Source organism: Penicillium macrosclerotiorum (genome assembly GCF_028827735.1).
Source record: "Penicillium macrosclerotiorum strain IBT 26536 chromosome Unknown utg000003l_segment0_segment0, whole genome shotgun sequence".
Taxonomy (NCBI): Eukaryota; Fungi; Ascomycota; class Eurotiomycetes; order Eurotiales; family Aspergillaceae; genus Penicillium; species Penicillium macrosclerotiorum.
Genome location: NW_026643083.1, coordinates 3188893 through 3204740, shown reverse-complemented (window position 1 = coordinate 3204740; position 15848 = coordinate 3188893). Strand labels below are relative to the sequence as shown.

Genomic DNA, 15848 nt, shown 5'->3' with positions numbered 1-15848 from the left:
ATCTTCCCACCCATGAAAATATCGACGGATGAATCCGTTGCGACAAATTCGGCCCCTATTACGGGACAATTACCATCGCAAAAGAGGCTAGTATCCCCAAGGGGCGAAATTCTTAGGATGCACTGCCCATTTAATTGGGCAACAAAATCTTCTCGAAATAATGTGTCTCTTCTCTGAAGACTTTTCCCACTGTGCGGGAAGGTCGAGCCGTTTGATACTTATTTTTATCTGCTCTGTTCTCCGCAGGAATTGGGTGGTTGCGCGATTCTTAACATACCAGTTTTACCCTTTTCATTGAGGGACATACATGATCATCATGATCAGTATTTCTTTCTCCTCCTTTTCTTCTCCTTTTATTTGTTGAGTCTCTAGACTCGATCCACAATCTCCATGCGGTTAGGGTCTCCATATGTCAGTGCTCTCCGCGGTGGACACTTGCCGTTTTGAATGATCGCCTCAACAACTTGCGTTTTTGATTTTTCTTTGGCATTTCTTACATTGCGTCGCCTACGCGTGGCTAATTTAAATTCTGCATCTTGACATAGGGGTAAATTTCATTTTCTGTTCATCTATTCATTATTTAGGTTCATTATTTAGACGGTAGTTTCTTGTTCAAGCTGACAAAGTCTCTACAAAGTTTTCAAGCGATATGTATAGCCTTGATTTTCCGAGCTCCTGGCGCAACCCAGAATCACAAGCTGATTTCTGATACATACGATCAGCAATAGCTAGATCAATCAGAAAGAGAGAAAATAAAATCTAGAAATGCCCTGCCACTGCCAGGGGCACTCCATGAAAACTAGCCTTAGGCTCAAACCTTGTTGGACAAACTGAGCCAATCAGATTGCGACAAGAAAAATTAAATTAAGCGCCAAGTTTAGAAAAAATTATCGTTCTCCACGTGAATTCCGCGAAACTCAACGTCTTTCCAACGGTTCTGTTGGGTGGTTAAGCGAGGCTCCAGGAAATAGCTTCGCAAATAGTTAACCTGGCATCCACATTGGTTCTTTTTTGGTCTGATCCATGGATTGGCTCCGCCACCGTCTGGAAAGGGCAAAAAATGTCTCCGTATAAGGGCTCCACGATTAGGGAACCTCCGGGACCAATCAATGGATCATGCTTTGAATGTAAATAAAATTTCTGATAAGGGGTGAGAACTTCCTTCCGGCATCAAACCTGTTTCTTGAAGTGAAAGCAAAGATGCATAAACGAATGGGTTCGATTACGGTCGAGGCTGTTGAGCCGGTGACCTATCGTTTGAAGGCGGAAGCCGAGGTATTTTCATGAGTTTGAACTGAAAAACTAGCAAAACTGACCTTACATAGCCTCAAGAACTCACTTATGGGTTTCTGAGAGAGAAAATCCCCGCTCATTGTTTTGAGCGTTCTCTCACGACTTCGTTTGCGTATCTGCTTCGGGATTGCGTTTATGCCTCCGCTCTTGTGTGGGCTGCATTGAAGATTGACCTGTTGCCCTCGCCAGCAATGCGAGCTTGTGCTTGGGTACTCTATACCTTCTTCCAAGGCTGCGTGGGAACTGGCTTATGGATCATTGGCCACGAATGTGGCCACGGCGCCTTCTCTGCCTTCCCCTTGCTCAACGATATTGTTGGCTGGGCTGTGCATTCGGCTCTTATGGTGCCTTATTTCTCGTGGAAGATTACTCATGCCAGACACCACCGCTACCACAACAACATTGAAAAAGACACCGTATTTGTTCCTCCGACTGAGGCTGAGAAAGAGGTTCAAAACCAACAACCCAGTCTGCTCGGAAAGATTCAAGAGCTGGTTGAGGAGACCCCGTTCTACAACTCTATCACCCTTCTTGGTCACCAGATCTTTGGCTGGCAGTTGTACCTGCTTTTCAATGTTAGCGCTGGTACCAAGAGTCTCCCTGCTAAAGACACCGCGCCAAAGAAGTTCCGAAACAGCCACTTCGATCCTTTGGGCTCCCTCTTCACGAACGCTCAGACCCCTCTCATTGCGATCACTGACTTGGGCCTCCTGATTGTTGGAAGTGCTCTGTATTTCTTTGCTACCAAAATTGGTGTCTGGAAGGTGGTTTTACTTTACGTTGTGCCATATTTCTGGGTCCACCACTGGCTAGGTGAGGACTGCAACCTTTATCAATGACCAGAAAAGAAAAACAAAAACTAACATTCTATATAGTTGCTATCACTTACCTCCATCATACCCACCCGTCTGTGCCGCATTATGATGCCAAGACCTGGACATTCGTCAAGGGTGCCCTTTCCACCGTTGATAGACGGTTCGGGTTTATTGGACGCCACTTTTTTCATGAAATCATCGATTATCATGTTGTCCACCACTTGTTCCCCAGAATTCCATTCTATCATGCCGAGGAGGCCACAAACGCCATTGTTCCTTTCCTTGGCAAACAATATCATCTCGATGAGGGAATGTTCCTGAAGTCTCTGGTTGATACTTTCAGCACTTGCAAAGTTGTCTCTGATGTCAACTCCGATGGAGTTTTGCACTGGAAGCTTCCCCAGGAAACTTCTAAGAAGCAGAACTAGATCTTTCCTGTCACCCTCCTCACATGAGATTTGCTGACTTGATAGAAAAGGCATAATATGTACCATAGAGATATAGATTTAGATTCTAGAGATTATGTTACCAAGAGTTTGAACTGCAAATATGTCATCTTGAATAGCTCTGTAAACACAAGCTTTATGAAATCTCATTGAATACCACAGCCTGGAATATGTTGATGTGTTCGATAAAGCAATGATAAATAGAAGATACGGGTAAGTAGGAAAAACGAGGGGAACATTGAATGTCCTTCATGCTTTTTCTCTACTGGTACCTTACTTTCGGGCACTTCCTGAATCCGCCTCTCAATTGTTCAAGTGTTTCAATAATTCAGTATCATGTATAATGTGGATGGAGCTGAAAATGAGGTTCAATAGATTATAATAGTGCTCTAGGTCCGATTATCGTGTAATTAACTTCTGGGCCATGATCAATGATATTGGAAGGTTCACTAAGACAATCCCTGCAAGCCTTGGCTTGCATGGTGGCCTCTCAGAAGGAGTCCCCTACACTTGCCAATTTGGAAGAAGATTTCCTCGCTGCTATTTATCGAAACTTCCCTGACTGTATGTAATCTCAACCTTAGACCTAGCGCTAGCCCTGTCGAGGCTGTAGGGCAATTTGGTAAAATTTTGTATAAAAAATCTAAAGAAGACCTGTAAGGGCGGATAACGGAATTGGGATCACAAAAATTGCATATGTAGTTATCCATGCAGTATTTTGATGTGAGAATTCCAGAAAAAACGGCGGGAGAAAGTCAAGATCTTGCATCGGGTTTCCGGCATATAGGTTTACTACTTATGCGATCGTTCATTCCAACCCAGTATAAGTCGTACAGGCGATGCTCAGACCAAAGCTTAAACTAGGACTTTCCCGTTGACATTCACAATGTGAACATTCTTAGCGAGACCAGATGCTTTGACTTGGTTGACGACTCCATCATCATCCCAAGAGAAGTCGACGCTCCCACCTCCACGTAGACGAAGCCCTCGGACACTACCACCTGCCCAAGTGGACGGGATAGAAGGACCCAAAACTACAGTACGGCTATCACCATTGGAATGGGTACTATCTAGAGGCATGTCAACAACAAGCATGCTGAGCACAGCACCGGTAAATCCAAAATTGGCATCAATTTGGAACACCCCCGAAGGCGTGTCGCCACCACTGTATAGCGAAAGTCCACTTTGACCAATGTTTTGATCGATAGTCAAACGAAGTTCGTAAAATGCCTCTTCTGTATTGTTGAGGCGCGCCCAGCATGCAGAACGCCATACTTTCTCCCAACCTGCATTTGAGTCTGAAATGCCAGGTCCGCGGCTTGTAAGAGAGATATTGACTGCGTTCTGGATTGTGGAGTTCGTATACCCGTTCATGTATGAAGAAATAGACCATCCTGGATACCACCCTACCAAATGAGACAAGTGACGATGCTCATCACCTTTGATGTCATAGCCATATGTGTCCGGAATTTTCCATTCTTTTATCTCACCCCAGGAGCCAATATGGAGTCCCTTGTCGAGCTTCACGAGCTTCTGACGGATGTCATTCACAAAGGCATCATTTGATTCACTCGCTATAGTTGCACCAAGAATTGTTGTTTCAAACATTTGGTGTAGAAGCTGCTGCCAGTGTGTACAACCGAAAGTGACAGGACCGTGCTCTGGGGAAGTACACGGGTTGACAACAAGGGTACTGTCGTTCGTAAATTTATCCAACTGGAGTTGAGAAAGCCAGAATTGAGCAGCTCCCTTCAAAATGGGCCATCCTTGCTGTTTGAACCATTCCTCATCACGAGAGTAATCATAATGGTCCCAGACATGCTGCATCATCCAGCCAGGTGCAATAGGATAGTCAGAGGATGTTTCCCATGTTTTCATCCTGTTTCTCAAGTGTCAATAGAAATCACTCTCTAAAATAACTTACTTACTTACCCAGTATGTCCAAAAATGTTCATCTCATCATGAGCAACCCAACCATCTGCGCCATAAAGGAGCTGGGCTGTCTCTTCACCGCGAGGCATCCATGTCTGCTCCATATAGTTAAAGAGCGCTACCACGAGACTTCCAAGGCCTGTTGCTTCTGCTCCCCACATATTCATTTGCAAATTAATGTTGGCATGATAATCCGCACCCCATGAGGCTTCCTTTGTTGAAGACCATATTCCTTGCAAGTTTGGTGGTAAGCTGTTTTCTCTTGAAGACGATATAAAAAGATGTCTGCCATAATCGAAGATCAGTTTTTCCAAAAAGGGATCTCCACTAGTCTTATTCGCACTGTATTCCGTAATGAGCTCCGAAAGCTCTTTCCCAGACGACAGCTGGGTATCTGGAAGGTCTAAGCTGAAGGCATTGGCCAATGAAAAATAGTCGGCCACGTGAGAGGCCCTAAGGTCTGATTCGGACTTTTTGAGAGCGGAAGAGGTAACGCTCTCAACTTGAGGTCCAGGATCAGGCCCCTTGAAAGTAAAGTTGTTGGCAGAGTTGCCCTTTGAGGCGTCGAAGTTAGATCCGGCTCCAATAACAAGAGTCAGACTAGTTTCCTTTGTGAAGCCGGCCTTCCAGGTTCCAGTCAAGGCCTCGCAGGCACCTGAAAGTGAACTCCGCACCATAACGTCATATTGCATCCCAGTAGGAGGACCTTCTTGCGTTAGTCCACGCAAGCGAGCAAACTTAGACCCACACGTGGCATTCCAAAGGGATGTATCCTCCACAAGTTGATCGAGCCAGAATGTGACATTTGAAAGTGAGATAGGAGACTCAAGATGATAAACACAGACTTGATTGGGGTAACTACAATAGACAGAAGTTGTGTACGTGCCATCGTCTGTCGCATATGTGGTGGTATGAATACCGGTTTCGAGACTCAGTGATCGGTTGTATTTGGTCACATCGCCAAGCCCAGGGATCTGTATAGTCAAATTTGCTAGGGAATGAAAGGAGCCGTAGCCATTTGTATCACCATGCAGCAATGTGTCATCTGTAATTGTGTGTTCATCAGTATATTTAAATCGACTGCAAATTATGTTGTCTTACTCCCCGTTCCCTGCCTCCAAATATCGGAGCGGATTTTATTCAAGGTTTCGACCAAACTAGAATTTGGATTGCCTCCTCGATATCCCTTTTGATAAGGTTGTCAATACGAAAAGAAAAAGACAGTAACGAGATGCCCTACATCAACTTCAAAAGGTCCCCCCTCCCACAGTCCATCGTAATTTAGATTGAGTTTTTCAGTTCCCGCTTCTCCGAAAGGCATTGCTTGTTAAATTTCAATGTGAATCAATAGTCCAGACATGGCTTGGATTAAGGGCAATATTTTACCTCCTAGCTTTCCATTTCCAATTGCAAAAGCTTCATTGGTCACATCCCACGATGCCGCTTTCGACGACCACAACGAGACCGCCGTACTAGAAGCGCAGCAGCTTAACAATAGATAAAGCCGCATGATAGAGATTTTTGGTTATTTTGGGGCATTTGACTTTCAAATAATGCAGTAATACTAGAATGATGAAGATTTATACTAAAATCGGTAGCAGGCTCTTTAAGCATCTTTTTGAGAAGCCAAAGATCGTCAGTTTCTTGTTTCATCGGACCGTTCAATTCCAGGCCGTATTCCCCGCACCATGGAGTTGCATTGAAGTCTTTCGGTTAATTTGAATGAAAGCAGTAGTGATACATGCACACCGAATAAGACAGGGGTCTTGCGTTTAATTTTCCGACGGATAAAACCAAATACTACGTCACCCTCAGGACAAAATTATGCTATTTTCCGACATACTGGGACTTATGAGATATACCCTGGTGGCTTTTGGGGCTGTGATGTAGCCTGACGCATTGTCTTCGGTTGATTTGACCCCTCCATGGTCTTCTGCTATAGATTTGGCATTCCTGGAGTTTTGAACCAAGTCTTTTTTCTATCCTTATACACACTGAGATATAGGTTGACCTTTATTGACGGTAAATTTCCATTCTATCTTATGTCCTAGTAGAACAGCACCGGGAAGCGCCGAGATGCGATAACGACCTGTGAACACCCAAAGCAAGTGAGTCAATGTCCATATAACGCAATTCTGCATGTAATTGAGCGTAAATCTTTGTTATTTCCTCCTAAAATGATAAGAGGAAGAAAGAAATGAGTGATCCAGTTTTTTAATCCCGGTCAAGGCAGTTCAAGGTAGTGCCACTCAGCGCGATCTGTGATATGCCATTCCTATATTTGAAAATCACAGAAGGCTCCTCTGAAGCATTTCGGCTTTTTGATTGTTTTCCATGAATAATACTGGCATATGAAGGGGAAATACGGGGTTCCCCGCAGTGGGGTATAGTTGGGCCCGGGGACCGAGGCTGGGCTTGATGGAGAGAAACATCTCACCCAACATGGCCATCCCTTCGAAGACCGAGCTATCCTATCCTTTAGAAGTCCTTTTAATAAGATAAACTGAAAGCAATTTTGGTCATTAGTCTATAAATCACTATTCATCTTTCGTATCTTCACACTTCTTGTAGATTCACAAGACTCAAAGTTTGGAGTTGTGGGGGAAGCGATCGGAGATTCACATGCTATGGCCTATTGCCGGTTAACTTTATATCCTACATAAAATATAAGAGCGCATCCTCTGAAAGAATCGATTTGCCATCGATTATAGGGTGATGGTACAAACCCTGCAGCAGAAATGTCAACTGAAATACCCCAAAAACGCAATCCTGATGACTCGATGGTGTCGACTTGGCGCCACGATCGATCCAAGTGGACAATATGGCATTGGATGATTGAACTTTTAGGACTGCACCTCATTGAATTTGACAAGGACGCACCCATATTTTCGAAGAAAGATAAGATACCTGCTGTGCGAGAATGGTCTCTTCATTTGTGGATTCTTCTACACGCTGCAGTCCCTCTTGTCATTCACCAGACCTACACGAACTATACTGGCAAGAATCTGGGTTTGATCACTGCTTTTGCGTTATATTCCACATCCTTCAAGCTCAGTGGAATACACGAAGTGCATATTATGCGACGGCTGGGGCAGGTCTACGGATTTTTGGACGGTGATAAGCATCCACGGGATGATATTCCTGATGTTGGCGTAGGAAAAGTCATGCGGGAATTAATTTCTACTTCCACCTTTCGCATGGTAATGGCTATTTTTATCGCATATCGACAAAATGAGACACCTGCATCTCTACAGTGGAGGTGGCTGCCTCTGGAGATAGGTCTCTATAGTATCACAGTTGACTTTTGGTTCTATTGGTATCACCGTCTGATGCACTCGGTTGGTCCTCTGTGGAAGTTTCACCGAAAACATCATCTGACCAAGCATCCACATCCACTACTCTCTGCATATGCCGATCACGAGCAAGAGTTTATGGATATTGCTGGCATTCCTCTTCTCGCTTATACAACCCTCAAGTTTCTATGTCTACCCATGGGATTTTACGAATGGTGGATCTGCTATCAATATATCGCCTTCTCAGAAATCATCGGACATAGTGGACTTAGAATCCATGGGGGTGCCCCTTCTACTGTGAATTGGCTATTGGAAGTTTTTGATGCAGAACTGGTGATAGAAGATCATGATCTCCACCACCGCTATGGCTGGAGAAAAAGCCATAACTACGGGAAGCAAACGCGTCTCTGGGACAGGATTTTTGGTACCTGTCATGAGCGGATTGAAAGCTTGAAAAATAACGTGGATTATTCAAACCGTGTTACAATCCCGCTATTTTGAGGGTTAGCCGACCCCGGAGAATGAGGTGAAACGACTTCGACGTGATATAGATGACCCGGAATGAACAGACAGAGCTTGTGTGATATGGGGAGTTAAGGAGAAAAAAAGAGTTGTGTAAAATCTCTTTTCTCTATCAATATTCAGAAAGATCATTACAGAGTATTTCCTTTGAAGCCGTGAATCGAGAATCACCAAATTTGCCATTCATGCACCCAATAGTTAGATAGCAAATAAAAAATAAGATCAATAAGCCCGGACTCCGATGATGCTGACCATGATGATGCTGATGCTTTAACATTTCCTCTTATGTGAAAGCATATTTCCAGGAGAATTAGAGAATATTTCCCTTGGGCCAGATGGGTGTAACCGACACGGGTCGGTACGTCATAAGTCATTTCATGGCGAGTCCTCAGGCTTTGGGGCGTAGCGCATATGACTTAACGGGCAAGAGTTTAAATTGTTTAGGGAACCCGGTCTGGATTTCGGACTTGATGATGTTCATTCCAGCGGCATCGAAAATTTGCTTGAATTTGGCATCTGTTCTTGTGACGCTGCTGTCCAAGTCGTCGTACATATCTTGGCCGCTAGGATCCGTTGAAAGATTCTCTTTGACTATCATGATGCCACTCTCCGTCAACGAAGTGCGACACCTGGTGACATATTCGATTAATTGAGAATCCGTGAGATGACCCACACACCACTGTGTCCAAATCAAATCGTATTTCTTCTCTGGGTGCCAATTCTCAAGACCAACTGTATAGATGTCTCCCACAACGCCTTCTTTTTTGAGTTTGCCATCTTTGAGGACTTGTGTGAACTTTTCAACGGGCTCGACTGCGTCAACGACTTCGCAAACGTGACTGAGAAAGCCCTCGGTAACTCGTCCCACACCTGCACCACAATCCACACCTAGGCTGAGCTTTCCATGCGACAGAGATGCAGGTAGCAGGCGACGGACTTTTGTGAGGAAATTCTTGGATCCTTGCAACTCAATACGAGTATACCATGGGTATGTCCCAAGCATGCCGAGCATGTTACTTGAGGTACTTTGGAGACTGCTCCAGTAATTGATAGAGGCAGCATGGTTGATTTTTGAATCTGGAGAGACAGCGCTATCTGCAGTTGATTCTGCTTGGACATCTGCATTTGAAGACATGGCTCAATACTTCAGCGTGTTGATAAATTCAAATATATCGAGTAAAGCCAGCGAAAAATCCCTTATCAGCGCGATCCCAATCTACGTGTGCACGTGACCATCAAATTCCCCGAGAGTGGTGTTTGCAATTGTGCGGGGCATTAAACCTATGCACGCCCCCTCGCTTTGGCACCAGCAGCCGAACAAATATCGAACGCATTATCTTGTATTGACTGTTTCAAATAAAGAAAACTTGATGTGGCATTGTTAGATTATTCAAAATTAATTGTAAATTCTTCAATAAATGATCAATAAATGAAACCATGGACAACCTGAAAGCAATATGTCTTGGGTGGGGGGTTATTTAGTTAATGTATAGGCTGAAGTAAAGCGATGCACCATTCATCATTGCATTTCCTTCGCGAGACAGGCTTCGATAACACTCTGTTGGTCTCCAGGAACAGACCAAATTTTGACGATTTTGAGAGGCGGCTCGACTCTAGCGAGCAAATCGGCCCACTGCGTCTTTGTCCGTTCCATGCCATTGCTCAAGAAAAGCATTAACATATCCATATCAGCTCGGACAAGTGATTCTTCGGTATCAGCAAGAACTATCTCATTGATAAGCAAGCGCGAATTGCTTCCCATAGCCTTTGCTGTGTTGGAGAGAATTTTCTGTGAAGCGATGTCATCCCAGTCATGAAGTACAGACTTCAGATAATAGATATCGGCCTCTGCATTTTGGTTATTATTCTGCAAGAAACGGCTCTCTTTCAATAGAAACTAACCTTTGATTATTTGATTAGTAAAGAAATCATAGGCAATTGGCTGTATCTTTCGGTCCAATGGGCCGGGGATGTTTTTGATCGTCTCTGGTAAGTCTTGAAGGATAAGTTCACAGTCAAAATCCGAAAAAGTATCGGCGAAGCGCTGCAAGTCCACCCCCTGATTTCCACCAATATCAACAATAATTGGTTTGGCAGATGATTCTCGGGCATTGAGTCGTTCTTTTATTGGAAACTTGTCGTGCCAAGGGACGGAGAGAGTTTTGTTCCGTGATGTCATACTATCATCGAATCCCTTTTTCCATTCAAAATTTTTCGCAAAGGTTTCCCAAACAGTCTCTCCCATTGCAAAATCATATGCAGGGACTGTTTGGGCAGTGTCACAGGGTTTGTTATTCCGAAGAAATTCCCGAAGCTTGGCTGCGATGGGATAGATGAGCTCATTGCTAAAGGTATAGATGTCAGATATGGTATGATTTGAGGGGCTTTGGATCCATACGACAAAACTATCCCCCCTAGCGAGCCCGGATTGCATTGACATTCTGTGATTGCATTTGCAGTATATGTTTGATAGCCAGTCTCATCAGCAAACTTGAGAGCCGTCATCATACGCATCACACGACCTTAAACGTCACTTTCACATTTCTGAAGTTAGAACAAGTCCTGCTTACTGATAAAAAGCTCATTATATCCTGATACTTTTGCTAGTTCTGTTGCAGTAACGCTCTTGCCTTTATTGTCGGACAGAATTTGAAGTAGACCCATCTCTAGAGCGGCAAGAATGCAGACATTTTCCAGAGTCTTAGAGATCAGCTTCGAATTCAAATAAAAGATTCTTCCATTTAGTGGACGGGTATCAATATACATGGAATCTTTGCTTCATGACGAAGATGTGGGGTGGCTCGATTTCTCGGCGTAGGCATTCCATGGCATTTTGGATAGGAATCCAACTTGTCGTGTCATTGGAGTTGTAGTTCCCAACTGCTTTTTGAATTTGCGCAGCAAGATCTTGCAGATATTCTTGGTTCGTCATTTTGATCAAGTGATTTATTTATGTTACTTTGAGCCAAAGAAAACTTATTCTCAAGGAAAAATTGACCGCAGCCCCCTTATATGCCTCAACAATGGACCAGCTTCAAAGTGTGATTTTCGCCCCAAAACACGCCCCCCAGCCCCAACGAGGGTTATGGCCCCCTAGCTGGATCTTTTTTCAGTTCACTTAATTTCAATGATGTCATAAATCCGGCAGTTCTCTACTCAAGACCTATTAAAGCACTGTCACCGCCCGAAGGTCAAAGTTTCAATTCGTGCTCATTTCCTAATCCGTTATTATAGCCCCCATCTAAGCAACTGATTCCAACCGCGTGATCTAATCAAAAGCAATAGGTCATATCATGGTCTTGAGATGTAAAATGATCATCGCAATAATTCCCTCATTTACACTGCACGTCCAATTTGGGCAGCGACCGTTACTTTAACTCCCAGCTTTTTCGCAGCATTCATGACCCAATCCGCTTCACGCAGAAACTGGCGCGCCATCAAGACAGCATCTGCCGCTGGGTGTGACCCCGTCAGCATCGATTCGGTTGCGATGGCTTCCGAGTCTAAATCAGCACCCTGGACAATTTGACTTGCTGCATCCGCTTCTGTGATAAACCCGACGGCACCAACTAAGGTGGTCTGTCCAGTCTCGCGGATTTCCTTTCGAATCTTTCTAGCGAGATCAATCTGGTAGTTTGTATGGGGTTCGATGACTTGATCCTTGTGGTTACCACCAGAACTGACATCAAGGAAGTCAATCCCTAGATCCGGGAGTTGCTTGGCGAGCTTGATTGAAGATGGCATATCCCAAGACTCGGGAAATTTATCCTCGAGCCATTCGGTGGCGCTGATGCGCAGGAAAAGGGGCATTCCGGTTGGAACAACAGAGCGTACGGCTGCTGCAATTTCTCGAACAATTCGTGTTCGGTTCTCAAATGATCCACCATATTTGTCTGCTCGGCGGTTGGTGACCGGACTTAAGAACTGGGAGATCAAATAACCATGAGCTCCGTGGATTTCAATAACGTCGACGCCAGCTTGCACGGATAATTCAGCACTCTTTGCAAATGCCCTGACCACGTCTTCAACTTCCGTGGTACTGAGTTCTCTTGGCTCCCAATATCCATCGGCACTCCAAATGTGCCCTTCTCCACCAGAGGGTCCAACGACATTGTCTGGCCAGCCTCCAGCACTTTTTTCAGCCCGAATGCTCCGCTTGCCCGCCTGCATAGCGATCCACGGCGCCGAGGTGCTAGCCTTGCGGCCTGCATGAGCTAGCTGAATAGCAACTGTGGCACCTTGACTGTGCAAGAAATCAACGATACGTTTAAGTCCTTTGAATTGCTCAGATTCAGTTCCATCTTGCCAGAGGCCCGAATCATTGGGCGAAATGCGGCCATTCGCCTGGACAGCAGTCGCCTCAATCATAATCAACCCAGCACCTTTTAGCGCGAGGTTCCCAAGATGTGCAATGTGATAATCTGTCAAAGCCCCAACTGTGGGCGATAACGGGTTGGGATCGGTCGAGTACATACACATCGGCGCAACCATGACGCGATTCTTCAGGGTGACATCTCGGATTTTCAATGGGCGAAAGAGGGTAGGGGTTTCGGCATTAAGATTGATCGCAGCACCGCCATTGTTCGCAGGTGTGAAATAGGGTATGCCGTCGTATTGGACGACTTTAGGAGCATCAATATTGACCGAGCTCATATTGGGAAGCGGGAAATGGAAGTCTGTGGAGGTATAAGACAAAAAAAGCACAAGAAGAAGCTTGAGTGCACTTGGCGTGGAATTGATGAACCTCTGCAATTTTTAACTGTCAATACAGCACGGTGCTCTTTAAATTGAGAGAAATGTGGCTCCTAAGAGTGATTACAAATAGACCCTGAAAGGAGTCCCACCGGTTTGGATAAGAACGGCAGGTAAATTTGTGGCCTGAATTCTGGGGCATAAAGTCGGCCAAATAGCCCATCCCGAGAACGCAGTTCAGTGGGCGCCCACTGAGAGCTCAGTAGGCCGCGCTAAAATAGTTAGGTAGGCTGTGCACCCAAAAACCTATCAAAAACCACGTGATCTTTGAAATGTTTCGTAACCAGGGAAATTATCGTCTGAATTGAAATGTTTGTATTTATAAATTTCGTACCCGAAACCACCTTCCCTTGTATACCTTTATCTTCTCCTTAGCAATTCACTAAGATCCCGATAGACGACTAATCTAGCTAGTATAAATACCAGCTTTCGAGAATTAGAGACCTTATTTATATAAGACCGATCTCCTAGGTAATTGAATTATTAGAAGCTAATAATTTATACTACCTCCACGATCGCAACCTCTCCTATGTAAGTATATATATCTTTACTACCTACCTATACTTTATTTCTAAAATACTAGTGAAAAACTAGTAACCTATTTAAAGTGCTAATTTCTATTAGATTACTTATTACCCGCTTATAGGGCTTATTTTAAAGCCCTCGATAAGGAGGAACTTTTTATATCTAAGGTAGAGCAAATGCCCTTAAGTATGAGGACTTAGATATTTAAAAATATTAGTTATAATAGGTTAGTGTAATAAAACGGCGTAAGTACGGGTTCTCTGAGAGGTAGGGGGTGAAAGAAGCTACGTTCGGTTCTGTAAGATCTTAGCAGAAAACTTACTTGTAGTGAGCCTCAGGCATACATTCCAGTGCGGCGCCTACCCACCTCTCAGTGGGCGCCCACTGAACTGTAGTCTCGCCGATCCCTCGGGAAGAAATTGCGAAGTTTACCTCCGTTTGAAATTGTCCAGGAATCAGATTCACCGAGCTCTTTTCCGTCAAAAATGACATTCTCGATATTCAGATTCATAACGACGCCACTGACGACCACGTTCAGATAATCATCATTTCCTTCAGCTAGCCAAGGCGGATTATCATCGTGCCAAAATTGTTTCCTCCGCGAACAATCGCGATCTATTGACACTACAATGAGAATGTGAATGGTATTCTTGATAGAGTGATTCCGCGGTCCATTTGTAATATAGAGAAGCTTTCATTTTGATTTGTTCACCTTAGCTTTTTTCTTTTCTGATGTCATGTAATCGCAGATAATTAATCTCATTTCCACTCCCTATATCGCGCACGTCAGTGCACAAAATGTCCATTCATTTGAGACATTTCTCTCGTCAAGGTCAGTTTGACGGTTTTTCCAATAAATAGCCTTTATTAGTTACAGTCAAAAGCTTGAGAGAGTTTGACCGTCAATGTATCGGCTTACTGTTACCCAGAATATACCAAGTGTCATCCCGTGTTAACAAGAGTGGCCCACATCCCAGTTCAATCGACAAAAGCGAATCTGAAGGGACAGCGGGGGAGGATCACCCTCTTGTACTTTGAAATTCTGATTTCATGTGTTGATAAGGCAGTTACTTGGTATAACCGAGGAAACTTTTACATTTCTCTAACTTTTATAATAAAAAAACATATCCCATACCTATTATTTGAACTAGTTATTAATAATATTGATGGCTAAAATTCGAGCAAAAAGGCTTGTATCACAAGTCATACTTGATGTTTCACTATTTCAACATTCGTCAAGCAAGTATACTCAGATGCTGGTCCGTTTATAAATGCCAAGTCTATAAGCTTTCTCAATTCGTCTCTGACGGCTTGTCTCGGAATGAAATACACCGATCGTGTCTTCCTGTGATGTCCGATATTGCAGAGTATGACGCGGCCATATGATACTTGTGAGGTATTATCTACCTATAAATTTTGAATATAAAAGAGGGGAATTAGACCTCTTAGATGTTTTCATTCTAACCGAAGTAAAATATTTGTTTGGTCCTTTCAAAATGAAATTGACAGTTCTCGCACCCTTGACTGCCATTTTGGCTGTCGCTGTCAGTCAAGATCCTGAGAATCCCCAGAATATGACCCCTTGCTTGGTACGTTCTTCAGAGAAGCTATTTAAGGAAACCACTATCGTCCCGTGTGAGCTTCTAACCGTCTTTGTTGTATACAGCTCAAGTGCAATAAACAAGCTGCTAGAGAAGTTGGTTGTACCTCGTATCTTGATATAAATTGCACTTGTGCCAGCGACCCTTTCGTGATCCAGCTCAATGCCTGCCTCTCGGCTGGATGTGACGCTACCGATGTAGCTTGTATGTTCACCATATTTTAGCTCGGTGGTCCCCGAGTCATATGCCATAGCACAAATAGTGGCTAATTTACGATATACAGTGTCTAAGCAGCTACATGTAAAGATCTGTGGAGGAACACCTGTTTGAAACGACTTACCTGTCATTCTCAGCTAGCTGGAGAGGACTTTAGTGAGGGCGGACTTAGTTAGCTTTTGCACCTTGCTCTAGCTTTTACAACTAGAATATAGGGACCTGTGAAAACGACCCAGAAAATGACAAGCTTTGGCGCTAGAAACGGCCGCCTTTCCACCCGTAACTTTAGGACGGGCGAGCCGCTGCTTGACCGCCCGCCCTGTTCTGCCCATTATTCTGTACCTACCCGTGACTGTTAGTCACGCTCCTCTCGTGCTATAGACGCTCGACTTTAACGAATTCTCCACCCGTTTCTACTAGTAACTAAAACGACGCCGAAAATAGCCCCTCTCT

The 15848-nt window shown here is 44.2% G+C and overlaps 7 protein-coding genes across 7 annotated transcripts; 2 read left to right on the top strand and 5 right to left on the bottom strand.

Moving 5' to 3' along the window:
• Nucleotides 1–1212: 1212 nt before the first annotated feature.
• On the top strand, nucleotides 1213–2536 carry N7462_004049 (oleate delta-12 desaturase; the record flags this gene model as incomplete). Its single annotated transcript, XM_057075775.1, has 3 exons — nucleotides 1213–1275; nucleotides 1326–2106; nucleotides 2169–2536. 3 exons carry the CDS (start codon nucleotides 1213–1215, stop codon nucleotides 2534–2536), a joined length of 1212 nt encoding a protein of 403 aa, XP_056935280.1.
• An 873-nt stretch (nucleotides 2537–3409) lies between these two features.
• On the bottom strand, nucleotides 3410–5807 carry N7462_004048 (glycoside hydrolase family 95 protein; the record flags this gene model as incomplete). The annotated part of the gene is made up of 4 exons (XM_057075774.1): nucleotides 3410–4433; nucleotides 4487–5531; nucleotides 5588–5672; nucleotides 5727–5807. 4 exons carry the CDS (start codon nucleotides 5805–5807, stop codon nucleotides 3410–3412), a joined length of 2235 nt encoding a protein of 744 aa, XP_056935279.1.
• Nucleotides 5808–7224: 1417 nt separating this feature from the next.
• On the top strand, nucleotides 7225–8280 carry N7462_004047 (sterol desaturase family protein; the record flags this gene model as incomplete). Its single annotated transcript, XM_057075773.1, has 1 exon — nucleotides 7225–8280. One exon carries the CDS (start codon nucleotides 7225–7227, stop codon nucleotides 8278–8280), a length of 1056 nt encoding a protein of 351 aa, XP_056935278.1.
• A 409-nt stretch (nucleotides 8281–8689) lies between these two features.
• On the bottom strand, nucleotides 8690–9436 carry N7462_004046 (N-terminal protein methyltransferase; the record flags this gene model as incomplete). The annotated part of the gene is made up of 1 exon (XM_057075772.1): nucleotides 8690–9436. One exon carries the CDS (start codon nucleotides 9434–9436, stop codon nucleotides 8690–8692), a length of 747 nt encoding a protein of 248 aa, XP_056935277.1.
• Nucleotides 9437–9820: 384 nt separating this feature from the next.
• N7462_004045 (O-methyltransferase family protein) lies at nucleotides 9821–10735 on the bottom strand (the record flags this gene model as incomplete). Its single annotated transcript, XM_057075771.1, has 2 exons — nucleotides 9821–10149; nucleotides 10204–10735. 2 exons carry the CDS (start codon nucleotides 10733–10735, stop codon nucleotides 9821–9823), a joined length of 861 nt encoding a protein of 286 aa, XP_056935276.1.
• A 116-nt stretch (nucleotides 10736–10851) lies between these two features.
• N7462_004044 (uncharacterized protein) lies at nucleotides 10852–11233 on the bottom strand (the record flags this gene model as incomplete). Its single annotated transcript, XM_057075770.1, has 2 exons — nucleotides 10852–11013; nucleotides 11066–11233. The coding sequence occupies 2 exons, from the start codon at nucleotides 11231–11233 to the stop codon at nucleotides 10852–10854; spliced, it is 330 nt and encodes a 109-aa protein (XP_056935275.1).
• A 404-nt stretch (nucleotides 11234–11637) lies between these two features.
• Nucleotides 11638–12954, bottom strand: N7462_004043 (NADH:flavin oxidoreductase/NADH oxidase; the record flags this gene model as incomplete). Its single annotated transcript, XM_057075769.1, has 1 exon — nucleotides 11638–12954. One exon carries the CDS (start codon nucleotides 12952–12954, stop codon nucleotides 11638–11640), a length of 1317 nt encoding a protein of 438 aa, XP_056935274.1.
• Nucleotides 12955–15848: the final 2894 nt, after the last annotated feature.